Genomic DNA, 27,820 nt, shown 5'->3' with positions numbered 1-27,820 from the left:
ACGGGCTGTTGCTCCGAGCCAGTTCTCGTGTTTTTTTAAGCCAAGGAAATGGAGCTGGATCTAAATTCAGATCTCCTCACTCTGCTGACTGAGCACACTTACAGCAAGGCTGGCCGGCCTAGAGGGGCAGGGAGTGGAAGAGATCCCAGCAGGAAAATCTCTTCCCTCTCTGGGCTTGGAGAATTTTTGGGAAAGGCTCATAAGGCAGCGGTAGAGCAGATGCTTGCATGTAGAAGGTGATTCTTTGGGGGACAATTGCCTCGCCCCCTTTACGTTCAGGAGAGGCCCTCTAAGAGAACCCGTCATGTTCAGTTTCACCCAGTTTCTCATTCTTCCAAAGTTCGGTTCTCCACAATTCCATATTGGGTTCAGATTTGTTTTTGTTCGTTTAAAATATTATCCATTATAATCCATGAGCATTTTGGTGTGAATTTATCCTTATAGGCACATTTTTGCATGCAGTTTCACCTAAGATGCACATTTTTACAAAGCAATTTCCACTAAAACAACACATTTTTGCATGTTATTTTAACCAATATGTGCATTTTTGCATGCTATTTTCACCAATATATGCATTTTGCATGATATTTTCACCAATATATCAGTTTTTATGCACACTTCACCCTAGTATATGCATTTTTGAACACACTGCTTGGCTGGAGAAGCTTGGCTGAGGGATGAGACTTGGAGTCCAATGACATCTGGAAAGCCCCAAGTTCGCTATACCTAGCTTAATGGATCCTCCATGTTCATAGGCACTATGCCTCTGAATATCAGTCACTGGGGAGAAAGAGCAAGATTGCCTTCATGCCTTGCCTGTGGACATCCCTGGGGCATCTGGTTTGCCACTGTGGGAAACAGGATGGTGCTTTAGTCTGATCCAACAGAGCATTTCTTTTGTTCTAAGAAGAAGTGGTGAAATGGGAAGGACAAAAGAAGAAGAGAGGCTATGGAGTAGAGGAAAAGGATACAAATATGAGAGCGACAGGAAGAAAGACCTATAGGTGGTTCTGGAAAGGAAGATGCAATTACAGAGCAGCAATTCAGACCATTGCATGGACTAGTTGGACCCAAAGAAATAGTGGGAGAAACCAGCTGGGGAGCCCTCAAGAGAAGAAAGCTCAGAGTGGTGGTGGGGCCAATGAGTGGTCAGAGGGAGAAAAGGGAGCAGACTGGGAGGAGGAGGTGTCAGAAGCTGAAGAGGCAACAGGACTTAGTGAGCAGGGAGAGTCTGTGCCAGAGAGAAGTCCAGAATCAGAATCAGACCCAGAAGCAGGAGAGCAGGGAGGCCAAGAGGCAGAGATGAGTCAGGCTGGGGAAGAATCCAGGGGGTCTTCCCCTCCTGCTGCGGCAAGCTCCCTTCCCCGCTGGTCCCCCAGGACCAGGTGAGACATGAAGCAGGAGGAGCAAAGGCAGACACACCAGTGGAGTCTCAGATTGCTTGGGAAGGATCTGGGCAAGGAGAAGATTTAGGCAGCTGTGGGAAGGCAGGGACCTTCAGACTCTGCAAGTACATCACAGGGGCAAGACCTACTGAAGAAGTATTGAAGAGTGCTCATTAGGTACTCCTAAATAGAACCTGTTTCTTTTAATAAAGAGTTCACTTTCTCTGTGTGGTTTATTGCTGGCTCACTTCTAGCACCCATGTTACCTGTGACAGCATCTATAGAGATGGGCCCATGCCGCTTCCTGCCAGAGATGCCATAGAGGTTGAACTTGTATCTGTGGGAAGTGGTCAGGTCCTTGATGACGACTGTGCGGGAATCTGCATCGACGGGTACTGCCTGGAGCTTTCCTTCAGTGTCCTTGTACTGGATGAGGAAAGAGTCAAATTTCCCAGCAGAGATGGTCCATGAGAGGCGGACAGTGTCCTGAGTAACCTCGGAAATGGAAAGATCGCCCAGTGTGGGCTGGACCTCTGTTTTCACCATTGGAGCTAGAACAAATAAGAAGAGCAGCAAAAATGAATGTGAATCATCTTGTTCTGTTATGTAAGGCGGACGCTAGCCCCCAATTTATTTATTTCACAGCATCTATGTAATGTTTGATTTTTACTTTGGATCCCAAACTTGGACGTTTTGGCTCCTGAATGCCGCAAACCCGGAAGTGAGTGTTCCGTTTTGCGAACGTTCTTTGGAACCCGGATGTCCAACAGGGCTTCCGTGGCTTCTGATTGGCTGCAGGAGCTTCCTGCAACCAATCAGAAGCTGTGCTTTGGTTTCCGAACATTTTGGAAGTTAAACGGACTTCCAGAACAGATTCCGTTCGACTTTCAAGGTACGACTGTAATAAAACCACCACTAGGCAGTTTACAAAAAATAAATAAACTAAAGCATTAAGATTATCAATATAATATAGTTTAAAATGCATTTAAAAACATTAAAAAGTGAATTCTAATAAACAGTAAGCAAAATGATAAAAACACATGCCAGCATTCCATATGCTGGATAGGGATGCCTAAGCAAAATGTTTACATGTTTCAGCCAAGCGCTGAAAAGGGTGCAGTGAAGGTGCCTGCCTGATGTCTAAAGGCAGGAAGTCCCAAAGTTTAGGTGCTGCCAAAGTAAAAATCAATTTATTACAAGTATGGAATAAATATCATGTTCTGCAGCTATGGAGTAAGGCAACGGCACAAGTAGATTCAGCCCCAATATAGCCCTTTTTTTCAAACAAGATAGCAGAGTTGGAGTAAAGTATGGGAAATTATAAAAACTGCAGGTAAGATGTGCAATATAAGAACAACTTTGCAGATCTGCTCATCATCCATAACTGGTACAGAGGTGAGAACTGCAGGATACAAGATATACACAGTCAAGAGAAATCTATACTATATTTATATAGCTATACTGTAGATAAGCATAGGCACTGGGAATGCAGGAGTGAAAGAGTCTCAAAGGAGGGTAAAATAAAATGAATAAAACCAGGGGGAGAGAAAGAGGGGGTGTTATACGCTCCCCAGGAATTCTGGGTCCCTGACCTGTGACTGCTTCAGTGGAAATGGGTCCAAGACGCTTCCGTCCAGAGATGCCAAATAGGTTGAACTTATATTTACGGGAGGGCACCAAGCCGGAGACTATGACATCGCGGGAGTCTTTGCCCACAGGCAGTGCCTGAGCCTTGCCCTCTGCATCTCGGTACTGAATGATGAAAGAGTCAAAATCCCCGGACTGGACATTCCAAGACAGACGGACAGTTGTGCTGGTGATGTCAGAGGCTGAGAGCTCCCCCAGACTGGGCTTGGGAGGGGCTGGCTGTTCTGAAGCGGCTGGGGATAGGAAAGAGAGAGGCAGAAGATTGAACCAACGAGGCTTTGATAAAAGCCTTAATTTCACCTCCACGTTATCTTTTATCTAAAAAGGAACAGCCATGTTAATCTGCAGTGGCAAAAATTCCAGGCACTCATACCTGGTCCATTGGGAAAAGTCCAGAAGAAACAGTAGCATAAATACATTTCACAGGTCACAATCCATACCATATATTTAAAATGCATCTAAGGTCTCCCCACGCCCACAAAATCCTGGGTTAAATTGTGTCATTAACCAGCAGAACCACTACTCATTTTCCTTTAAAAGCAATGCAGGAACATTGCAGAGTTAATTTATACATCAGGCACCAGGGGGAGTAGTGTCCTTGTTGTGCAGAAGTGTATATAAGGTAATGAAGCAGTGATCCTGGGGCTTAGAATACAACAGGTATAGCGGGGCTGCTATACGTCCATAATTTCTCGGACATAGCCTAACTTTTGTGTCTGGATTTTTCACTTTTTGAAATATGGCAACCCTAAGGTATAGTATAAAAGGGACACGGGTGGTGCTGTGGTCTAAACCACAGAGCCTAGGGCTTGCCAATCAGAAGGTCAGCAGTTTGAATCCCCGCAACGGGGTGAGCTCCCGTTGTTCGGTCCCAGCTCCTGCCAACCTAGCAGTTTGAAAGCACGTCAAAGGGCAAGTAGATAAATAGGTACTGCTCTGGCGGGAAGGTAAACGGCGTTTCCGTGTGCGGCTCTGGTCCGCCAGAAGGGGGTTAGTCATGCTGGCCACATGACCCGGAAGCTGTACGCTGGCTCCCTTGGCCAATAAAGCAAGATGAGCTGTCCACAACTGGACTGAACGGTCAGGAGTCCCTTTACCTTTTTAAGGTATAGTATATGTGAAATGCTGAATAAACGTTCTGCAAAGGACTGGAGCTCATTGCTAGAGAAGCTACCATGCATGCAGGTCAGGTTCAATCTGCCATATCTACCTATTTATCTACTTGCACTGGCATGCTTTCAAACTGCTAGGTTGGCAGGAGCTCACCCCGTCGCAGGGATTCAAACCACGACCTTCTGATCAGCAAGCCCAAGAGGCTCAGTGGTTTATAGCACAGCGCCACCCGCATCCCTTTGCAGGGAAGAGAGTTCAGCTAGGATAAGTGGGGGTGGACAGCCTAGGGAAGAACCTCTCCCTGACCCAGAAGGCACATTGCATGACTTCTCTTAAAACCTTGTGCCTCAGTTTACCCTTTGTCTAAGCATCCTAACACATAAAGGTAAGGCAGTTTAGTTAGGTCATTTAAAAAAAATAAATCCTCCAACATTTCAAAGATAAAAATGATGTATTTGTAAACACATGCACACCCATTCTCATATGAGAATATGAGAAATGAGGGGGAAGGGGAAAGGAAAATCAAAGGTCATTTTTATATGTGAAATGTAAAAGGACTTTTTTTAAAATATAAAAAATGACTGTTTGGCCAGGAAGTGAGGAGTGGGCAGCTGAATTTCCAGAGGTCGGGAAACAGAGCTCTGGGAATGGCAGAAATAAAAATTTAAAACATGGACTGAGAAAGTAACAGCAATGGTATAGGGTTAAATTAAGGGGGTCCTTTTCTGTGAGCGCATGCTGAGGAAAGGCATGATGTCTGTTGGGAAGTGCAACAGCAGGAGTTAATTTTGTTAGGGTTGAAGTCAACTAGCCAAGAGCGGAGGTCATGTGGAGGGGGTGTTGCTTAGCAACCAAGCACAGTGGTGTGATCCTCACTGAGGTAGCGCATGCTCTTACTGATATGTATTTCTGAGGGAGTTTTCTTCTGTATGTTTGGTTGAATGTCTCTGTGTTGTGTGCAAGGCTAGAAAGACAAAGCTTTGCTGTTCTTTTCTCATCAAATGACACACTCTTTTCATTCTTTTTTCCTCAGTAAAGCGTTATCAAGACTTTTCTCTCTGGGCTCCGACTGCGTTATTTAAGTAACTTTGCCAACAATGCCATAGTAGATGGGTCTACTGTTATTATGTCTTTCCCAGTGGCAAGCTGAAATCCAAAACAGAAAAGCACCAGCAAAGCCCACAGCTCTCAAGACGTGCTAATGGGGAGAGGGGAGAGCGATTTGTGTGTGAGAGAGACCTAGAATGAGAAGAGAAATGAGAGAAATGGTTGCTAGGTGGCCACTGAACCACCAGGGCTGACCTGTGGTGGCCTCTGTAGAGATGGGCCCAAGACGTTTGCGGCCCGAGACGCCATAGAGGTTGAACCTGTATTTGTGGGAGGGGACCAGATCATGAAGCCGCAGCGAGCGCATGCCACCATCCACGGGCAAAGCGTGGGGATTGCCATCCGCATCCCGGTACTGGATGATAAAAGAGTCAAAATTCCCAGTCTCCACGGTCCAGGAGAGGAGGACTGATTCTGGGGTGATGTCATGGGCTGACAATTCTCCAAACTTCAGCTGAGTGAGGGCCCCAGGCTGGGTGGCTGGAACAGAGACATGAGATAGGAGATGCCGGATTAAAAATATTTTAACAGTGAAGATGCAGAGAGCAGCTACTGGTAAATTTTGTCATTTAACACAGATATAAAGAACAAAGAAACAGCTAAAAGAAACTGAAAAGAGAGGTTACAGTTATTATATAGCACAGCAGCCTTCAATCTTTTCAGACCTGGAACTCACACATGCACTTGGGGACCATTTCTTAATATTCTTTTGCTACATGGCGGTAGTGCTGCTATTGCAACCTACTTTGGATTAGGCTTCAGCCTGAAAGTGGGCCCTGACCCGCCCGTTGAAGGCCAGTGACAAAGCACATCTGTTTGTCAATGTTTGTTTTTCCCCCAAAAAACAAAGCCACATGTTTCAACTGACTTCAGCTTGGTAACAGCGTAATGGTAATGAAGTCCATCCCAAACATTGCTGCTGGCATGACTCACCTTAGGGTGGACTGTGACCCAGCTGTGAGACCCAAACTGTTACTTTGCCATTATGAGCGTTTTTCTTTTTTAAAAAAAGAAGGCTATTGGGTGCCTGTGCGTGATTTGGTTGAAACTTGAAGAAGGCCAGAGGTCGGACTTCCGGTGGAGCGCGAGCCCGACACAAGCGAGGGATTTCTCCGGGAGGGGAACCCTAGCTATTTCAGCCAAAAAGGGGGGTTTTTTGGGCGTAAAACCCCCCCGTCAAACCTCTGGAGGGTGTCCAGAGATCCAGGTTCCCGGCGGTGCCTGAAAGCTGCTCACCCGGCCGTCAGGTAGCCTCCGAAAAGGAGGTGAAGAGTACGGCGGTTCGAGACAGCTGGCTATCGGGAAGCCATTGCTGCGGCTGAATAGCGAAGCCCCGAGCTTGAAGGGAACAGCGCTCCGCTCTCAACTCAAAGAAATTCGGACTTGCAACATATAAATTGGACTATCGGCCTGGAAATATAAGGGAAGTCTCGAATTAATAAGGGAAGATTCCGAGTTCAGCGTTCGTTTGGAATCAGTAAAGACGCAGGACGGTAAGCAGAGCCAGAAAGCGAAAGTGATCTGCCGCTAGTGGCTATTGTTTCCGTTTCTCCCTAACAATAAGAAACTGTTGCAAACAAAGTTAAAGAGTAACTTTGTATAAAGCTAAAGGGGGCAGAAGAGGACTGTGAGGTGAAGGTCCCAGATGTATCTGAAGCTTTGAGACTTTGAGCTAATTTTCCGTTTATATTTCGGTGAATAAACTGTTACGCTAAAGAAGATCTATCGACGCCATATTAACCAGCTACGCAGAGTATTTTTGTAGAGGAAAAAAAAGCGATTAAAGTGTCTTTTTGGTGGATGTCCGGTTATATATATATATGGTCTTTTTTGCCTCCTTTGTTTAAGGACCTAAAACTGAGAAATTAAAAAGAAGATAAGGGATTTTGAAGTATAATTTTGAAGTAAAATCAAGAAGAAGGTCTGACTCCCCCAGTGGATATTCTGTGACAGTACAATTTGTTTTTCTCTGGAAATTTTCCATTGTGGAGGCTATAGAGAAATAACTGCTTCCTGTGAGATCTCCCTCTCCTGGATATGTTGTGAATTCTCCTATTTTCAAGGGACGGTCGTTGGAACCCCCTATAGATAATTGGATTATAAAATTGGACTACAATCTGGGACTTTAATTTAAACTTTTGTATTATTTCCCGCATTATTTTTTGGAGTACAAGTGGGCCCTCAAGTTGGATTATAACAAGATTTCTTCTTTGGTCTGCTAAGGATTAGCCCGAATGGGGGCAAGAAGATAAATTTATAGAATTGGTTATTTTCAACCTCATATTTGGTGGAAGCATCTCCAATTAGAAAGTTGACTTGACAGTCTCCTAATATCGCCTCAAAAACTTTGGATTAATATTTTGGACATTTTGTCATTTGGAAATTGTATTTTGGTGTTTTTATGTATTTTGTTAATTGGTTGTATAGATAATATTGGCTATTTTGAATTGAGATTGGAAAAGATGTCACATGTGCCAAAAAAAGGGGCGGAGGGGGGGACCCCAACAGATAGGAGAGCTTCAAAACAGGAAACAGAGTTTAGAACGGAAATATTGAAAATGTTTGCAGAAATAAAACAAAGTGAGAAGAACTTGGAGACAAAACTAGAACAGGTGGACAATAAAATTGGGAAAATGGACAAAAAAATTGATGAGACAGTTAATGAACTGAAAGGTCAGATCAAAGAGGTTTCGAAAAGAGTAGATGAGGGGTTAAAGAGGACAAAGCAAGAAATGAAAGATATGAAGCGGGAGGAGGAAAAGATGAAGAATGAGATGGTGGAGTTAAACAAAGCACAAGAGGAAATAAAGGATTCCATTGCTATGAATGAATTGAGACAGAGGGAGGTAAATTTGAGACTGAGGCAAGTTCCAGAGGCGCAGAACAAAAATATAAGGGAGAAATTAATAAAGGAAATTGCACAGTGGTTGGAATTATCAGAGGAAGAAGTTGCAAAAACAGTACAAAATGCATTCAGAATGAAAATAAGGACAACTAAAACAAAGAAATTCCCGGGAGATTGTTTGATTACTTTTAAGGACAGAGAGATGAGAAATTTGATTTTACAAAGAAATAGAGAGAAAAGGCTCTATATAGACGGGAACTACATAATCATTTTTAAAGATATACCAGTTAGACTGTTGAAACGAAGAGAAGCGTACTAATCACTTGTGCAAATCCTTAAGAAGAATAAGATTGACTTTAGATGGGAGTTCCCGGAAGGAGTCTCGTTCTTTTATAAAGGTATAAGAAGAAGACTGACAAGCCCTGAAGAAATAGGGAAATTCATGAGAAGATATAAAGAACTACATGTGGGAGAGGAAGAGGTCAAGGGAGCAGAAGGAGGAGCAAGACTGCTAGGAGAAGAAGAGGAACAGAATGGGGAAAAATCGGAAGAGGAAGAGGATGAAGAGGAAGAAGAAGAGGTAGACAGATTGTAAAAAAATAATAACTTAAATTTATTTAATTTGAAGGAAGAATGGCGTTAAAATTTTGGAATTGGAACATTAATGGGATGAACGATAAGAAGAAACGCAATAAAATTGAACAATATTTAAAAAAGAAAAATTTGGACATTATATGTTTACAAGAAACCCACGTGGCAAAAAGACACAGGAAAATTTTGATTAACAAAAGATTAGGGAATGAATTCATCTCATCTGACAAAGACAAAAAAAGGGGAGTGGTCCTCTACATTAAAAATAAAATTGAATCTCACCAATTGTTTAAAGATGAAGAAGGGAGAATCATAGCTGTTCAAATCAATTGGCAAGGCGAAAAGCTGATAATTGTTGGGATCTACGCACCAAATGGAAACAAGACTGATTTTTATAGATCATTGGAAGAAAAACTATCTGAATATGTGGATCAAAAAATTATAATAATGGGAGACATGAATGGTGTGGTATCACTGGAAATGGATAGGCAAAGAGAAGTAAAGAACAACGAAGGGAAATTGCCTAAGACATTTTTCACAATGACAAAAAACTGTAATCTGATTGACATTTGGAGACTTAAACACCCATTGGAGAAACAATTTACATATCATTCAGAACCAAATCAGTCACTATCAAGAATTGATCAAATTTGGGTTTCGAACGATTTGACTCCAAGAATCCAAAAAATTGAAATTCAGGCCAAAGTTATTTCAGATCACAACCCAATAGAATTGGAGTTAAAAGGTTTTGAAGAAAGAACTTTTAGGTGGAGACTGAACGACAATCTATGGGACGATCAGAAGATGGTGGAAAAATCACAAAAGAAACTTTCGGAATACTTTATGGACAACATTGATAAAGGTACGAAAATGAGTATTGTATGGGACGCAAGTAAAGCAGTAATGAGAGGCTTTTTTATTCAGCAGAACTCATTGAGGAAAAATAATAAAGAAAAAAGGACAAAAGAGATTTTAAGACAGATTATGGAAAACGAGCAAAAACTGATTAAAAAACCCAACAATTTGAAAATAAAGCAGGAAATAAGGACTCTACAAACCCAATTTGCAATGATAATAAACAAAGAAGTGGAATGGAACATTAAAAGGTTAAGACAAAAAAACTTTGAGTTTGCAAACAAATCAGGAAAATGGCTTGCGTGGCAATTGAAAAAGAGAAAGGAGCAGAGTATAATCAACAAAATTAAGATAAATGGAGAAGAGACAACCGATCCGAAAGAAATAAGGAGAGGTTTCTTGGAATTCTATAAACAGTTATATAAAAATAAAGAAAGGAACAATAAGAAGAAAATAGAAAGATATCTAAAAGAGAAAATGGTGCGGAAGATCCCGACAGACCAAAAAGACCAGCTGAATGCCCCAATAGGAAAAGAAGAAGTAAAGGAAGTGATAAAGGAGTTGAAGAGAGGGAAAGCTCCGGGTCCGGATGGGTTCACATCGAGTTATTATAAAGAAATGAAAGATGTGTTGGTGACCCCGTTGACTGAAGTTTTGAACAACATTTTGAAAGAGAGAGACATTCCAGAAACGTGGAAAGAAGCATTTATTACATTAATTCCAAAACAAGACTCGGACTTATCTCAAGTTAAGAACTATAGGCCTATCTCATTATTAAATACAGATTATAAGATCTTTGCAGGAATTCTTGCGAAGAGATTGAAAAAGATATTGATAAAACTTATACATAAAGATCAAGCAGGCTTCCTACCAGGCAGACAAATGAGAGATAATGTAAGAAACATTATTAATGTTATAGAGTATCTGTCTGATAGGAGCGATAAACAAGCAATTTTAATGTTTGTTGACGCAGAAAAGGCCTTCGACAACGTGATCTGGGAATTTATGTTGAAAAATTTAGAATATATGGAAGTGGGACAAGAGTTTTATAATGGTATAAGGGCAATCTATACGGAGCAGAGAGCAAAATTGATTGTGAACAATGTTATTACAGAAGATATTCAAATATCTAAAGGAACAAGACAAGGTTGCCCACTATCACCATTGTTTTTTATAACGGTTCTGGAAGTCTTTCTAAATGCAATTAGACAAAACAAGCAAATAAAAGGGGTAACAGTAGGTCTAAATGAGTATAAAGTTAAAGCCTTTGCCGATGATTTGGTACTGACTATGGAAGAACCATTAGAAAGTGTGAAGGAGGTGTTAGAAGAAATGGAACAATTTGGAAGGGTGGCAGGATTCAGACTGAATAAGAGAAAGACCAAAATTATTGTAAAAAATATGGAACAAAGTACGATTGATTTGTTGCAGCAACGAACTGAGATAGAGGCGGTGAAAAAGGTTAAATATTTGGGAATTTGGTTATCACCTAAGAATATTGATTTATATCAAAATAACTATATCCCAGTTTGGAAAGGAATTAAGAAGGATCTGGAGGTGTGGGCCAGAATGAAACTATCATTCTGGGGAAGAATATCTACGATAAAGATGACGGTGCTACCGAAAATGCTGTTTTTATTTCAGACTATACCCATATTAAAGGGTACTGGAACCTTCAGAGAATGGCAAAGAGTGATCTCAAGGTATATCTGGCAGGGGAAGAAGCCGAGAATAAAATTTAAGTTATTGACGGATGTAAAGGAAAGAGGAGGCTTCGCCCTGCCAGATATGAGACTGTACTATGAAGCAGCATGTATATGCTGGATAAAGGAATGGATAAAGTTAGAAAACAATGAGTTATTAGATCTTGAGGGTTTCGATAACAGATTTGGGTGGCATGCGTATCTATGGTGTGATAAAAAAAGGGTTCACAAAGGATTTGGAAACCATATCTTCAGAGGTCCATTAATAGAGGTATGGGAAAGATATAAAAATATATTAGAACCAAAAGTGCCACATTGGTTATCTCCGCTAGAGGTACTGAGTGTTAAGAAGATTAACACGAGAGAAAAATGGGGTACATATAGATTTAGATAAATTTATTGTCATTGTCCGTATATACACAGTATACACAACAACGAAAATCAAACACCCCCCCAAAGACCGGGTTCACATACACATTTACACGTATCTCCAACACTCTCATCCTATTCAGACATAATCTATAAAACATAACATAATCCAGAATATAACATAACCTATTTAAAGGCATAACATGACCTAAAACCTATCTCATTCCTTCCTACTCCCTGCTTGCTATTTCTTGCAACTGGCCCTGAGATCATTATTTAGTGCAATCAGAGCTCTTGGATAGAAACTATTCAGAAGGCGTGTGGTTCGTGTTTTCATTGTCCTATATCTTCTGCCCGAAGGCAACAGTTCAAAGAAGTTGTGAGCAGGATGGGTGGGATCTCTCAGGATATTGTGTGACTTCTTCAAAGTGCGAGACGTGAAGATCTCATCCAGGGTTGGTAGTTGGAGCCCAATAACATTCTGGGCAATTTTAATTATTCTCTGTAAAGCTTTTTTATCCGTTTCGGAGCTGCTCCCATACCACGATAATACACTATAGGTTAAGACACTCTCGATGGTACTGTGATAATAGGACAGAAGTAGGTGCTGAGATAGATTCAGTCCCCTGAGCATTCTCAGGAAATACAACCTCCCCTGCACCTTCCTCACAACCATATTAATATTTGCAGTCCATGAGAGGTCCTCAGAGATATAAATGCCCAGGTATTTAAAACTACCAACCCTCTCCACCTCCTCGCCATTTATGTACAATGGTAAAAATACACTTTTCTTTCTCCTAAAGTCAATTATGAGTTCTTTGGTTTTTTTGGTGTTAAGCATAAGATTGTTTTCTTTACACCATTGAATTAACCCCTGTACTTCTTTCCTATAAGCAGTCTCATTGTTCTCACTAATGAGCCCCACCACTGTTGTATCATCCGCAAATTTGATGATTGTGTTGGACTTATACAGTGGGGTGCAATCAAATGTGTACAGGGAATAGAGAAAGGGACTTAGCACACATCCCTGAGGGGCTCCTGTGCTTAATACTAGAGTAGAAGAATAGTAAGGTCCCATTCTCACTGTCTGCGGCCTATCAGTCAAGAAATTCCTTACCCACAGACAGATCTTCTGATGTATACCCAAATTGGTCATTTTAAGAAATAACCTGTCTGGCAGAATTGTGTTGAAGGCAGAACTGTAGTCCACAAACAACAGCCTTGCGTAGGTTCCCTGTCGTTCTAGATGACTCAGTACAGTATGGACAGCGATGGAAATAGCATCATCAGTAGATCTGTTTCTTCTGTATGCAAACTGGAACGGGTCTAGAGTGGATGGAAGACCAGCCTTAATATGATCTAGCACCAATCTCTCAAAACATTTCATAACAACAGATGTTAGAGCTATTGGTCTATAGTCATTGAGAGATACCACCACATATGGCGAATTGGTAATCAGTGAAGGCGGAAAATGGAAGTTGAAGCCATATGAACAAGTTAAAGAGCATATGAATGATTGGCTGCATTATTTTCAAGTAAATGAAACATTCAAAAAAGATTTGAAGGATAAAGGATATGTTGAAAAAGAATCAATTTTCCAAAAAGACATAATAAATAATGAGTATAAAATTCTGTCAAAAATGTATAAGATACTGTTGGAATGGTATACTAAGGACGAGGAGGTTAAATCGGTAATGATACAGTGGGCAAGGGATGTGGGGCACAACATTCAATTCGAAGAATGGGAAAAACTGTGGAAAGAGAACATAAGATTCACGGCTTGTACGTTACTGAAAGAGAATGTGATGAAAATGTTTTATAGATGGTATATGACACCTGTAAAATTAGCAAAGATGTATAAGGTTGATAACAAATGTTGGAAATGCAAAGAAAAAGAAGGGACGTTCTTCCACCAATGGTGGGAATGTAAGAAGGTGAGAAGCTTTTGGGAAATGATATATAATGAGTTGAAAAAAATGTTAAGATACACTTTTGTGAAAAAACCCGAAGCTTTTCTTTTAGGGATAGTAGGAAAGGACATAAGAAGGAAGGACTGCAAGCTTTTCCAATATGCAGTAACGGCAGCCAGAATTGTGTTGGCCCAGAAGTGGAAACAAGAAGAGATACCGACAGTAGAAGAATGGAGACTAAAATTGACAGACTATGCAGAACTGGATAAGCTAACTGGGAAAATCAGATATAGTAAAGATCAAAAGTTTATTGAGGACTGGGAAAAATTTGTGGACTATCTGAAAAATACATGTGGAATTAACACAACGCTAGCAGGATTTCAAGAGGCACTGTAAAAAACAAATAAGTATTGTTTATTAGAAATATTAGGAATAAGGAGGAATATTGGCAATACGAAAAAAGGGAATGTGTATGAAAGGTATAAATATGGATGATTGTCAGAGACGCTGAAGGAAGTCCAAAACAGTTATGATTTGTTATATTCGGGATGAAATGTATAATTTGATGAAAACTAATAAAATTTATTAAAAAAAAAGAAGAAGGCCAGAGGTCTTTAAAGCCCTCTGCAATTCTCCTCGTAATTTGAGCAGCGACAGTTATTGTTCAAACAGGGAGATATTCCCACATTGGTAGTTGGCCTCCAATACTCACTGCCATGAATTGGGACATACTGGGAAGTGATGGAACAGGCCCAAATATGGTAACATGAACAGGGAAAGCAGTTCAGAGATTCGTATTTCTTTATAGAGAAGCCTTGGAGGGTTAACATCCCCTCAAGCGCCATCAGGGCCTCTCAGGAGGACAACACTCTGAGGAGTTAGATCTTTCTCAGAGTGCCCTCCACCCAGCTCTAGGGGCTGAGGCACTTGACCAAGGAGGGAGGGAAAACAGGAGATTGGGGGATCAAGCTGTGGCCAGTCCCCAAAAGTCAAGCAAGACGGGCAGGAGAAAGGAGCAGGAACATTTTCTCTCAGTAATGCTAAGAAACCAGGGAAAATAACCTGCAGAGCTGGGAAGAGCCGGGAGCCAATCAAGGGCATCTGCAGGAATGTTTCTAGTGGCAGGAGGGTGGGGAAAGTTAGGAGGGGAGCAGGCTTGCTTCTCACACACAAAATGAGAAAACTAGGATTTTGCCTCATGTCTCAAATGCTTGTAGAACTCTCTCTCTCTTTAATGAAATGTGGGAATCTGGGGATTATGGTCTATTAGGGTCTAAGAGCACAGTGAGGACCCGAAGAGCCTGCATGAGGGAGATTCTTTGTAGCACAGACTGAGGCCTAATAGCTTCTGAGGTAATGGGCGCTATACAGATGACCAGTGCTTTTTCCTGGGGGAGGGGGATGCATACCCCTAAACATTTTGTGAATCTAAGTTTGGCCTCATTGAGGGGCAGTATTTCAATATGAGTAGGAAAATGAGAGTACCCCTAAACATTTTTTTCAAAGAAAGAAAGCACTGCAGATGACTCTCCATTTACATGAGGGTTACGTTCTGGGGATAGCGCATAAAGCCAAAATTGCATATAGTCAAAGTGCATGGGCAGGTGAGATTGCCAAAGTCTCCCCCCCCCCCGACGCCTTAAAATTTTTTTATTTTTTATTTTTGCCAAGCACATAAAGCTGAATGTGTACAAGTAAAATGTGTGCACATTGCGAGTTACTCAGGCCGTGGGGGCAAGGCAGGTGTTATGTACTGAGTTGAATAGGATCCAAACTGCAGCAGTCTGATTGGTCCTAGAACAATAGGATCCAAAAGGCAGCAGTCTGATTGGTCCTAGAACAATGCAGCAGTATGATTGGTTGGCAGGAACCACCCAATCATGCTCCAGATAGAAGTGAATCCACAACCTGATTGGCTTACAGTAGAATTCTGGAATTAGCCAATCATGTGCAGCCCATTGTGTATATAATGTATATAAAGCAGATACTTTGAGGGGACATTCATTCATTCCTCCTCACCACTATGAGCTGAATAAAGAGCATGAAATCACTTTGCGACTCTGAGTATATTTCAGCAGGGCTCACTGAAAAGAAATTATCTCCACACCGCAAACCGGCACGTGTCAGGGACAAGGGTTTGGGCCTAGCTGACGTATTAGTTTTCTACATGGAGGAATCGAATCTTGAGGGAGTTTTCCATACTGCGAGTCTCCCACTCATACACCCCATTGCGGACTCAGGTGGGGCAGCTGGAGCAAAGCCAAGGCCTTTGGTCTAAACGGGCGTTTGTTGCTGTGCCCCCTGGGAGAGCGTGCCTAGCCGGTTCCTGACAGGCTGGTGCTTGGAGTGCACCTCGTGGCAAATGACACCAACAAGAACAGGCAGTATTTCCTCTTCCCTCTTCACTTTAAACAGCTCTCTGAGTGAACGGGGTCTGAAAAAGAGACTGAGCGAGCGCACTTAGGACTGCCAGGCCGTGGAGCAAGGAGAAGCCGGTTCAGGTCCCTGCTCAGCAGGCTGATCCCTTATCTTTCAGCCTAGCCCACCTTGGAAGGATAAAGCAAGGAAGGAGGAACCGTGCACACTGTCTAGAGCTGCTTGGAGGAAGGCTGGGATATAAATACAGTTAATAGTACAGTACAGGGATTTAGCAGGAAAGAATAGTTTGTTGAGCTGAAGTCACAATTCATGTGAGAGGCAGGTTTCCTTCTTTTTTGAATTACGTTTCTCATAATGCAGCTGCCGCCATTCCGCTAAGGAAAGAAAGTGTGTGTGTGTGGAGAACCATAGCTTCCAAACCAAGGACCCCTGCCCCCCCAGCGAAGGTGCCATCTGACCTGTGACAGCATCTGTGGAAATGGGACCGAGACGCTTGTGTCCGTAAATGCCATAAAGGTTGAACTTATATCGGTGAGAAGGAGCCAGGTTGGGAACGGTGACGTCACGGGAATCACCGTTTAGGGGCAGCACCTGGGGCTTGCCCTCTCTGTCTTTGTACTGGACAAGGAAAGAGTCGAAGTTGCCCGCAGGGACGCTCCAAGACAGGCTGACGGAGTCGCTGGTGGTCTTGGACACAGAGAGATCTCCGAGCCTGGGCTGAGTTTCCTCGCTTGGTGCTGGTTCTGGGGCTAGAGGGGGAAAGAAGGGTGCGGAGCAGAAAACGAAGAGGTTCTTGTCACAAGCTGAAAGCCTAAAGTGCTGTTAATTTTTTTTTTAAAAAAAGAATTGTCAAGATATCTCAACAGGGAGAAACACAATGGAGAATATCAACCTGCTGGACTGAAATCAGGAGAGGAAGCTGGTCAGTGGAGACGGATTTGAACTATAATTTGGGGGGGGGGTAGGGTGATTGGTGCCCCTTTTAATAACTGTGCATTGGACCAAATACTGTATTTTTCCATGTATAAGACTATATTTCCCCCTATTTTTTCAAGTTTAAAATTGTGTGTTGTGTTATACACGGGGGCATGTTATACACGGAAAATACGGTAATTTTAAAGGTATGTTTGGGTTCCGTAGAAACTTATCAGTGGTTCTTCAGTTTGGGCCCGCCAACACACCCCTTTTTATTGCACATTCGCGATTTGCTCTCTTGATGTGGATGTGAGTAATCAGAGCTTTCAACACTTCTTGTGCCTGCAAAAGTTTTTGGAGATACCACACTGACTCATTTCTGATCAGTGCATATCCTGCTAAACATCCTAGCTTTTAAATTTTCTGGTTTATTTTTCAAAATCTTCTTGAGAGTTTCAACAATAGAGCATGTCAACGCTCCACCTGCTGCAAAATGCTGCACCTAGACTGTTGATGGACACAGACTATCACCGGCACATAACTTTGGTACTCAAGAGCTTCCACTGGCTGCGCATATGCCACCAAGCCAGGTTCAATGTTCTTGCATTAATTTACAATTCCCTTAACATCTTTGTTCCAGGATACCTCAGGGACTTCTTAATCCCCTATATTCCTGCCCAATCACTGAAGCCTTTGGGTGAGTTACCGTTAGAGGTCCCCCGCAGCTCGGATTCAAGGCTCATATCCACCAGGAGCTGTGCATTCTGTATTATGGGCTCAAAATCAGCGGAACCCCCTTCCACTTGATGTCAAGCAAGCCCTCTTGAACTTCCAGTGCCTGCTGAAGGTTTTTTAAAATGGACTTCTCATTTTGTAGTTTTAACTCATTCTTATTGAGTGCCGAGGGCCTTCTGGCGGTTCCCTCACTGCGAGAAACCAAGTTACAGGGAACCAGGCAGAGGGCCTTCTTGGTAGAGGCACCCACCCTCTAGAACGCCCTCCCACCAGATGTCAAAGAGAAGAACAACTACCAGACTTTTAGAAGACATCTGAAGGCAGCCCTGTTTAGGGAAACTTTTAATGTTTAACAGACCACTGTATTTTAATACTTTGTTGGAAGCTGCCCAGAGTGGCTGGGGAAACCCAGCCAGATGGGTGGGGTATAAATAATAAATTATTATTATTATTATTATTATTATTATTATTATTATTATTACACCAAATTTCTTGCATAGTTAATTATAATTTAGCGGTATATAAATTGTCTGCATGAATGAATGAATGAAAATGGAAACCCTGGAGACCCTTCTCTGAAGACTGTTGTTTTGAAAACCACAGCCTTAGACCAAGGTGCCCTTCTGACCTCTTTGCTACACTTCAAACCTGGGAAAAAGTTTCCTTTCACATTCCTTTCCTGCACCTGTTAGGGATGCAGGGGCTCTGTCATTTAAAACACCAACAACTCATAGAGGGGGAGCTTTTATGAATACAGTGCCGATGTGGCCAAAGTCAAAGGCATCCAGGGAGCTACGAACAAGCCTCTGCTGACCTGTGACAGCATCAGTCGAGACAGGCCCAAGGCGCTTAGAGCCAGAGACTCCGAAGATGCTGAATTTGTATCTCTGCGATGGCATGAGGTTGTAGAGGTGGAGGGAGCGCATGGTGCCGTCCACAGGTAACACCTGGAGCTTCCCTGCAGCATCCTTGTACTGGATGAGGAAAGAGTCAAAGCTACCTTCCTGGATGTTCCAGGAGAGGAGAAGAGAGTCTGGGGTGACCTCAGAGACTGTGGCGTCTCCAAGGCTGGGCTGAACTCTTTGGCCTGCGGCTTCTTCGGGCTTCTTTTCCTCCTCACCTGGTGGAGTTGTTTCTGGAGCTATAAGAAGACAGAGGAAGACGGTGGAGGAAGTTGGGATACAGCTTCTAGGAAGGAACACGACCTTGAGGTTGGGATGGTTTTTTGGTGGAGGCCTCTACCTTTAGCTCCCCTCATGCTTGAGACACAAAGAGCAGAGAGGAGAAATTTCCACATGCACAATTCATGCAAATCGTGCCTACCATATGCATCTATTTTTATATGAGGTCACCCATGTTTTGTCCTGTACGATATCCCACTGGGATTGACAGAACATCATCAAGTGCCATTGCTTCTGTGCCCATCCAAAACCACATTATGAAATTTTCATGCATTCTGTGGATCCGAACCCTATCAGGAGAGGGGAATGAGCAGATGATGAGGAAAGAAAGAAAGACGTGCAGTGATCCGTCCACAGATGGTTTCAGAAACTATCAGTTGACCTAGAACCTATTAAAGAGGAAAAGTTGAGTTAAGGAATAGGGAGGGTGAAATCATTAGTACTCCCCAGCACCCCAATTTCTCCAGGAGTTGCTGCTGACCTGCTGTCACAGCATTGGCAGAGTTGGGTCCAAAACGCTGGTTTCCATAGATGCCATAGAGATTGAACCTGTATTTGTGAGAGGGGGCCAGGTTGGAGACAATGACCTCGCGGGAACCCCCTCCTACAGGAAGTGCCTGGGGTCTTCCCTCTGCGTCCTTGTACTGGACAGAGAAAGAATCAAAGTTTCCTTCGGGGACGCTCCATGAAAGACGGGCAGCATTACTGGTGACCTCCGAGACTGAGAGCTGTCCCAGGCGAGGTTCCACCTTTCCTTCCACCGCTTGCACGTCAGGATCTGTGGCTAGAGTTAAAACGAAGATGGTGAGGGAGAGAATGCTGCTGGGGTATCTTCGATGTTTCTCGCCTTCTACAAGTCTCTCCAGCTTTAGGAGGAGGAGAGGTGGGGAAGCATGCTAGCACGATAGATAGGGAAATTTGGGAAACTGTGACATGCAGTTGGAAACTTCCCACATCTACATGCAAGCTGCCAGGAATTTCTAGGGCTAGATATGGCGTGTCTGTATGCTGCACAGTGAAGAAGAAGACGACTTTGGGTTTGATATCCCGCTTTATCACTACCCGAAGGAGTCTCAAAGCGGCCAACATTCTCCTTTCCCTTCCTCCCCAACAACAAAAACTCTTTGAGGTGAATGGGGGTGAGAGACTTCAAAGAAGTGTGACTAGCCCAAGGTCACCTAGCAGCTGCAAGTGGAGGAGCGGAGACGCGAATCTGGTTCACCAGATTACTAGTCTACCGCTCTTAATCACTACACCACACTGGCTCTTGATAGTGATCTATCAAGGCTTCATGCTAGTGTGTTCATTGCAAAATGAAGTTGTCAAGGCTTGACCAACGGCACCAGAGTGGGGTGAGAGAGGAGCCAGACATCAGAGGGGCAAGCCAGAAATGGTGGTGTCTGGTGTCTGTTGGGTTTGGTGGTGCGTAAGGCAGGAGGCCAACAGTAGGTGGAGCCAGAGGCAAAGACAAGCCAAGCCAACGAATTCTAGATTTGTTCTGATCCTTCTTTTTGCCCTGTGAGACAAGAGCAATGCAACAGCTAAGGAGGAGGAGCAAGCTGACAGCTTGTGCCACCGTGTGGGGTGGTTGTAATAAGGCAGACAGGTGGGGGTAGCTGAGGACAGGCGGAGTCCAGTGGGGCAGTGGCTTTTTTGCCCTATAAGGGGAGGAACAAGCAGGAAGGAAAGAAAGACAGCAGGACAGGCACTGATCCTCCCTGAGGGTTTTAGGGACTTAATAAAATGTAATAATGTGGAAAAGATCAGTTAGAGTGAGGAGGTGAAATCATTAGTACACAGCCCCCTCAATTTCTCCCGGAGGTGCTGCTGACCTGTCATCTCAGCAGTGGCAGATATGGGTCCCAAACGCTGGTTTCCAGAGATACCATAGAGATTGAACTTGTATTTGTGAGAGGGGACCAGGTTGGAGACAATGACCTCACGGGAGCCCCCTCCTACAGGAAGCGCCTGTGGCTTTCCCTCTGCGTCTCTGTACTGGACAGAGAAAGAATCAAAGCTTCCTTCGGGGACACTCCATGAGAGACGGGCAGCGTTCCTGGTGACCTCCGAGACCGAGAGCTGGCCCAAGCGGGGTTCCCTTCGGGTAGAGTCCTCTGCATCCACCTCGTCTCTCTTTAGCTGTGTTGCTGCGAGAATTAAAACAGAAATGGCAAGTGAGGGACCGATGCTGGGATAACATTGTAGTGGGCATTGGCCTTCAGCTATTCTACCAGAGGAAGAGTGTATACTACACATAGTAAAGGTAAAGGGACCCCTGACCATTAGGTCCAGTCGTGGCCGACTCTGGGGTTGCAGTGCTCATCTCGCTTTATTGGCCGAGGGAGCTGGCATTTGTCCGCAGACAGCTTCCGGGTCATGTGGCCAGCATGACAAAGCCGCTTCTGGCAAAACCAGAGCAGCGCACGGAAACGCCGTTTACCTTCCCGCCAGAGCAGTACCTATTTATCTACTTGCAGTTTGACGTGCTTTCGAACTGCTAGGTTGGCATGAGCAGGGACCGAGCAACGGGAGCTCACCCCGTCGCGGGGATTTGAACCGCCGACCTTCTGATTGGCAAGCCCTAGGCTCTGTGGTTTAACCCACAGCACCACCCGCGTCCCTTTACCCTTTAAAAAGAAATAAATACATTTCAGAGGGACAGAGGCTGCCTCAGAACAAGTACTTTTAAATTTCTGTACTTTTCTGAGATTTTAAAAGATTTTTGCTTTAAAATCCATACAGGAATGGGGTGGGATGGACTCAATCCTGCTCCCATTCAGAACTGTGATGGACCAGACTTTAATGGGCCCATCCATCCCCAATGAGACTGCTGGCCCTCTTGTGATTAGAATGGTATAATTATAGCTGTAATGTGCTGCATCTTGTATGCTTGGATATGGTATTGATTCAATTGTTTTGTTTTAAAGTGTGTTTTTAATTTGTTCATCGCCCACAGAAAGAATGCTGCGGCATGGGACCATAAATTAGGATTTCATGCCACAGTATACTTTCTGTGCTCAATGAACAAATTTAAAACACAATTTATACTTTAAAACACACAGTATACTTTCTTTGTCACCATCTTGCCAGACAGAAGGCCTGATGCAAGGAAAGATGGACTTTCTTGCCGGTTCGTTTTCTGAAAAAGAGATCTGCAACCAAAGCAGTAAGAAAGGGAAAGCGGAGGGAGGAAACAGAGGACTGGAGAAAACAGCTGTCTTGAAATTACAGAGAGAATGGCATCCATTTTTAGATCCTCTGCTGACCTGTGACAACAATGACTGAGATTGGGCCAAAGCGCCTCCGTCCAGACAAGCCAAAGAGGTTGAACTTATATCTGTAGGAAGGCACCAAGTAGTAAATCACAACAGAGTTGGTCTCTTTATCTACAGGCAGTGCCTGTGGTTTATTGTCAGCATCCTTGTACTGGACCAGGAAGGAGTCAAAGATCCCAGAGGGGACATCCCAAGAGAGGCGGACAGAGTCGCTGGTGACGTCAGAAGCAGAGAGCTGCCCAAAGTCAGACCCTGGAGGTGGCGTTCCTCTTTCCCCCCTCTCCGTCACTGGTGTCAACGGAGCTGTAAAAAAAAAAAGTCAACAGTAGATGTTGGTGGAGCACCCTTTCCATGATCAACAAACTTCTGGCTGTGAGGTGTGCAAAATTGTACAGTAGATTGCACTTCTGGAAGAAGAAAATACTTAGACAGGCATAGTTTTAGTGATCCTGGTTGCAGGGTTTTTAAATAACTTGGAATACTATGTGAGGCTCTGGTCACCTCAAAAAGAGCTTTGTAAAGCGGGGGATGGAGCGAATTCATTTCTTTAAAAAGTATATAACATCCTCATGAAAATTCATTGCATCTTACTGCAAAATTCTCTTCATATACACATTTTTGCAAGTGCAATTTCCCCTAACACAATGCAATTATTGTGTGGTATTTTCACCACACAATATGTGAAATTTTATCCACACTTTACTCCTGTATATGCATTATTGTACACACTGCTTGGCTTTAAAATCCATAGGTAAAGGTAAAGGGACCCTGACCATTAGGTCCAGTCGTGACCGACTCTGGGGTTGCGGCGCTCATCTCGCTTTATTGGCCAAGGGAGCTGGCGTACAGCTTCCGAGTCATGTGGCCGGCATGACGAAGCCGCTTCTGGTGAACCAGAGCAGCGCAGGGAAACGCCGTTTACCTTCCCGCCGGAGCGGTACCTATTTATCTACTTGCACTTTGACATGCTTTAGAACTTCTAGGTTGGCAGGAGCAGGGACAGAGCAACAGGAGCTCACCCCATCACCGGGATTCGAACCACCAACCTTCTGATCGGCAAGTCCTAGGCTCTGTGGTTTAACCCACAGCGCCACCCTCGTCCCTCTTTAAAATCCATAGAAGTGTGAATTATGAAGGTTGGCTATGTTTTGGCTTGCATGTTGTTTTGGGAAGTGTGACTTCAGTAGTTTCACTACCGAATGCAAACTGAATGGACTTTCTCCCCGATCCCATATCTAATGGAAAACAGTGTAAATCCTCCAGCAGAGGAGTGAACAACCAATTCGCTTTTGTCACATCCACAGCATACATTTAAAGCACTTACTAGACCACTTTAGCAGTCATGGAGAATCCTGTGGACTGCATTTTGTTAAGAGTGCTGACCTCGCAGAGCTAGAGTCCCCAGCACCCTTAAACTCCAGTTCCCAGGGTGATAGTGCTCGAAGTGTATGCTGCGGATGTGACTTTTCTCTCTAGGAGTTGGGCAAGGGCCTTGTGTGTGCACTGCTGACCTGTGGAGGCATCAGTGGATACGGGGCCAAGCCGCTCGCCACCAGAAAGTCCATAAAGGTCAAATCGGTATCGCTGGGAAGGAGACAGGTTAGAGACTGTGACCTCACGGGAACCACCGTCCACAGGCATGGTCTGCAGCTCGTCCTCTCCATCTTCGTACTGAACAAGGAAGGAGTCAAAATTCCCAGTTGGGACACTCCAGGAAAGACGGATTGAATTGCTGTTAGCTTCTGAGACTGAGAGCTGCCCCAAGCTAGGCTCACTCTCTCCATCATCTTCGTCATCTTCTCCCTCCTTGTTGTCCTCCTCGGCTTCAGCTAGAACAAAAAATGGGGAGTGGGAACAGGGGTAAAGGTCCCGCCGTTGTGAGAAATGAACCACCAGGATCATTTTGCTATCAAGTACAGGGAGGAAAGCATGAACAGACTAACACATCCTGACGGGTGAAAATTCCTGCAAGATAACAGAAAGGCAAATAAGGCAGCGAATGTGCATTTGTGGCAGAGTTGCTTCAACACAGCTGCTTATAGCACCGTCCATTATAGGAGGGAGGAAATGGGAAATTAGGGAATAAGAAAAAGGAGAGAACGAGTTTCAGGCTGCATGCACACTCCAATTTACTCTGCATCTAGAGAGCTCCTGCCACTGGTTTGGGTAGAGGGATACACATGATGTGAGACTTGATCCATATCTATCCTATATCTTTCCTGTCATTGCTTAGGAAATACAGGTACTGCATTTCCCCCCAAGCCAGCTTTGATCCATACCGAGAAAAAGAACAGCACAGCCTCATTGTAAATCAGTAATTGTGCACACAACCATAGTCCAATAGTTTGCCTGTATACCCTCCCCCTTCGTATTTTAAAATAAACCTGTTTTTGGCAAAATGCCCCCCTCCCCCATAAATCAGGAAGCATTGCCTCCTCACAATGACAGCAGACTCTTTAAGAGACGTCCATGAAACTTCTGTGGATCAGGAATTGGTTAAGTAGCAGGAAGCATAAGACTAAACGTTCTCCGAATGGAGAGAAGTAGAAAGTGGAGTCCCACGAGGAACAGCATTGAGAACTGTGCTTTTTGACTTGTTTCTAAACAATCGAGAGTTAGGGGTGAGCAGTGAGGTGGCCAGTTTCGCTCAGGATACGGAATTGTTCAGAGAGCTTCAAACAAAAAGAGATTGGGAAGAGCTCCAAAAGGGCCTCTCCAAACTGAATGAATCGGCAGTAAGATCAAACCTCTCCATTCTGAAGGAAATCAGCCCTGAGTGCTCACTGGAAGGACAGATCCTGAAGCTGAGGCTCCAGTACTTTGGCCACCTCATGAGAAGAGAAGACTCCCTGGAAAAGACCCTGATGTTGGGAAAGATGGAGGGCTCAAGGAGAAGGGGACGACAGAGGAAGAGATGGTTGGATAGTGTTCTCGAAGCTACCAGCACAAATTTGACCAAACTGCGGGAGGCAGTGGAAGACAGGAGTGCCTGGCGTGCTCTGGTCCATGGGGTCACGAAGAGTCGGACATGACTAAACACTAAACAACAACAAAAGTGGCAAGAGCAATTTAACATAAGCCAGTATAAAGTACTGGATGTCAGGGCAAAAAAAATAAATAAATCTTGATTTCACATAAACTCTTGTGGGGACTGAACTGGCATTGACAGGCCAGGAACAAGACCTTGGGGACGTAGTGGATATCTTGATGAAGATGTCGACCACATGTGTGGCAGCTGTGGGAAAAAGTAAATTGTAAATGGAAGTGGGATGATGCAGACACAGCTTAGAAGGCGAGAGGATGTCACTGAGAGAATTTGCTTCCTCCTTTCTGCCCCTAAAACAGAAAATGAAGAGAGAAGACTTCTGCTGACCTGTGGTGGCTTCAGAGGAAATAGGGCCCAGGCGCCTGCGGCCAACGACCCCGTAGAGATTGAACTTGTATCTGTGGGAAGGAACCAGGTTGGGGACAGTGACCTCGCGAGCAACTCCCTCCACGGTCAGCGCCTGGGGTTTGCCCTCTGCATCCTTGTACTGGATCAGGAAGGAGTCGAAGTCCCCAGTGGGGACAGTCCAGGAGAGAAGAGCGGAATTGCTGGTGACCTCTGAGACAGAGAGCTCTTCTAGGCTGGGCTTTGCTGGGCCTTCGCCAGACACTGCAGCTGCTGAGGCCAAGAGATTAAAAACAAACAGGAATTAAATCTGTGTTCAGATAGTACAGTGGTACCTCGGGTTAAGAGCTTAATTCTTTCTGGAGGTCCGTTCTTAAGCTGAAACTGTTCTTAACCTGAAGCACCACTTTAGGCCTCCCACTGTCGCTGCGTGATTTCTGTTCTCATCCTGAAGCAAAGTTCTTAACTTGAGGTACTATTTCTGAGTTAGTGGAGTCTGTAACCTGAAGTGTCTGTAACCTGAAGGGTCTGTAACCCGAGGTACCACTGTACGCTGGGTTCAGAGGCAAATAAATTAGGCTCGAAGCTAAGAGTGCCGAGTTCAAATTCCATCACCGCCAGGGATTTTCATAATTGACATGTAAGCAACATAGCTGAGGCTGCAAGTCTGAGACAGGGCAGGTGCGATCTAGGGCCTTAAACTGCTTTAGGAGTCACTCCCTCCTCTTGAGGAACTTAGCTTCACAAATTCGCCTCCGCAGGAGGAAAAACAGTTAACATCCCCTTGTTAACTTCCTGCTCAAAATCTCACACATAGAATGAAACTCCACCCAAACTGCTTCTTCAGGGCCAGCACCAGGAGTCAGGGCAAACTCCATCGGCTGACACCCCTACCCCCTCCGTCAGCAGCACTGGTCTGCTTTGCCCCCTCCTTTCCCCAGTGATGTCAAGCTCATCTAGCAGCAGGTAGGCCAGGGTTGCCCAGTAGTAGTGGGGCCAGCCAAAGAAGGGTGAGGCCTGGTTGACCGGACTCACCAGCAGAGGGACCACTGGAATTTTCCCATGATGCAATGATAATGCATTGCAGGCATTGCCTTGAGGGAAATTTAAATGACAGCTGTGCTGGTGAGTGTAGTTCAGCATCATGCAAAAATACAAATAAAATCAAAGGCCGCCCCCCAAGTGACCCAGTTTCTGCTACCTTGGCAGAACCCTCTAGGCTTCCGATATTTACCTCATTATTGCCTGTATTAGCACCAGGCCTGGTAAATTTTCATTTTGAAAAGAGATCATCAAGTCTTTTTTATATGGATCTGCATATACATTTTTGTCTGAAATATGCCAAATAGCTTAATATAGCCAGACACATGCCAAGGGAGGGACAGACTTGATACTTTCATTTTCTCTCTGTTTCCCATTTCCCCTAATTTTTGGTTTCCCAAACTTCTGCATCAGTTTCTAATGATTTTTTAAAAGTCTGTGTGAGAATTTCCCTGCATTTTAGTGTGCCTACTTCCTAATGCACATACAGGCAACACCCAATTTTTGCAGGGGTTGCGTTCTAGGTCATTACGCATGATGGTGGTGGATGTATATGCCCACCCTAGTCCCCTCCCCCTTTCCCTGCCATTTCCGGGCTCTCAGCAATGCACATGTGCATGGTTGTGTGTGCTTTGAATGTGTGCAAAATGGTTGCTGCTGGTATTAAATTTGTATGAAATTTTCGTACGTATGAAATTTTCGTACGTTATTTTCTTGAGCATAGACATTTTTATTCCCAATTCCCCCAAATCTGCACATGTTTGTGTGCACATTATTTGGTTGTCTTGGTTTCATACACACTGCAACATTTGCAAGAGTGCAAATTTTGAAGATTAGTTGTGTTTCGCTTTGCGTGTCATTTCGGGAAATGCAAATTAAGTAGCTTTTCATGTGAACTGAACCAAATTTACACCACCACTCCCAATGCCCTATTCATGCCAAAGAGCCATGTGCTGACCTGTGACTGTGTCGGCAGAGACAGGGCCAAGGCGTTTGCGCCCTACAATCCCGTAGAGGTTGAACTTGTATCGTCGGGCAGGAGACAGGCCAGAGATGGTAGTCTCATAGGTGCCTCCATCCAAGGGCAGCTGCTGGGGTTTGCCTTCAGCATCCTTGTACTGGACTAAGAAGGAGTCAAATCTCCCGGCTAGAACAGTCCAGGAGAGGCGGGCAGACTCACTGGTGACATCAGAGACAGAGAGTTCTCCTAAGGTTGGTGCAGCCAGCAATTCTGCAACTGGAGAACAGAGAAAGAGAGAACAAAAATGAATAATTTGTAAGCACCAACTTGGCTCCTGTGATAAACTTATTTATCATTCAATAGGTGGTTCTTCAGGCAGTGGCATGTAAGATGGGCAGGAATCAAAAGAATAGAAGA

At 44.1% G+C, this 27,820-nt stretch overlaps 2 protein-coding genes across 9 annotated transcripts in view; one reads left to right on the top strand and one right to left on the bottom strand.

The window, feature by feature from the left end:
- CYP21A2 (cytochrome P450 family 21 subfamily A member 2) overlaps nt 1-27,820 on the top strand; it is a 194,576-nt gene that overhangs the window by 40,218 nt on the left and 126,538 nt on the right. The window lies entirely within an intron of this gene.
- TNXB (tenascin XB) overlaps nt 1-27,820 on the bottom strand; it is a 121,159-nt gene that overhangs the window by 18,937 nt on the left and 74,402 nt on the right. For 5 of the 8 annotated variants that reach the window (XM_083600262.1, XM_083600265.1, XM_083600267.1 and 2 more), the window contains 11 exons: nt 27,401-27,679; nt 25,384-25,674; nt 23,522-23,839; nt 22,002-22,313; nt 20,568-20,882; nt 19,217-19,519; nt 18,369-18,695; nt 16,363-16,653; nt 5,448-5,732; nt 2,978-3,265; nt 1,652-1,936 (listed from right to left, as the gene is read on the bottom strand). In XM_083600262.1, coding sequence (XP_083456388.1) covers nt 1,652-1,936; nt 2,978-3,265; nt 5,448-5,732; nt 16,363-16,653; nt 18,369-18,695; nt 19,217-19,519; nt 20,568-20,882; nt 22,002-22,313; nt 23,522-23,839; nt 25,384-25,674; nt 27,401-27,679 — 3,294 coding nt within the window. The remainder of the gene's footprint in view (nt 1-1,651; nt 1,937-2,977; nt 3,266-5,447; nt 5,733-16,362; nt 16,654-18,368; nt 18,696-19,216; nt 19,520-20,567; nt 20,883-22,001; nt 22,314-23,521; nt 23,840-25,383; nt 25,675-27,400; nt 27,680-27,820) is intronic. The other 3 variants (XM_083600263.1, XM_083600264.1, XM_083600268.1) reach the window with 3 other exon arrangements.

Source organism: Podarcis filfolensis (genome assembly GCF_964270895.1).
Source record: "Podarcis filfolensis genome assembly, chromosome: 2".
NCBI classification, from domain to species: Eukaryota; Metazoa; Chordata; class Lepidosauria; order Squamata; family Lacertidae; genus Podarcis; species Podarcis filfolensis.
Note: the sequence above shows the minus strand (reverse complement) of the source record. Positions and strands in the feature narration are given on the sequence as shown.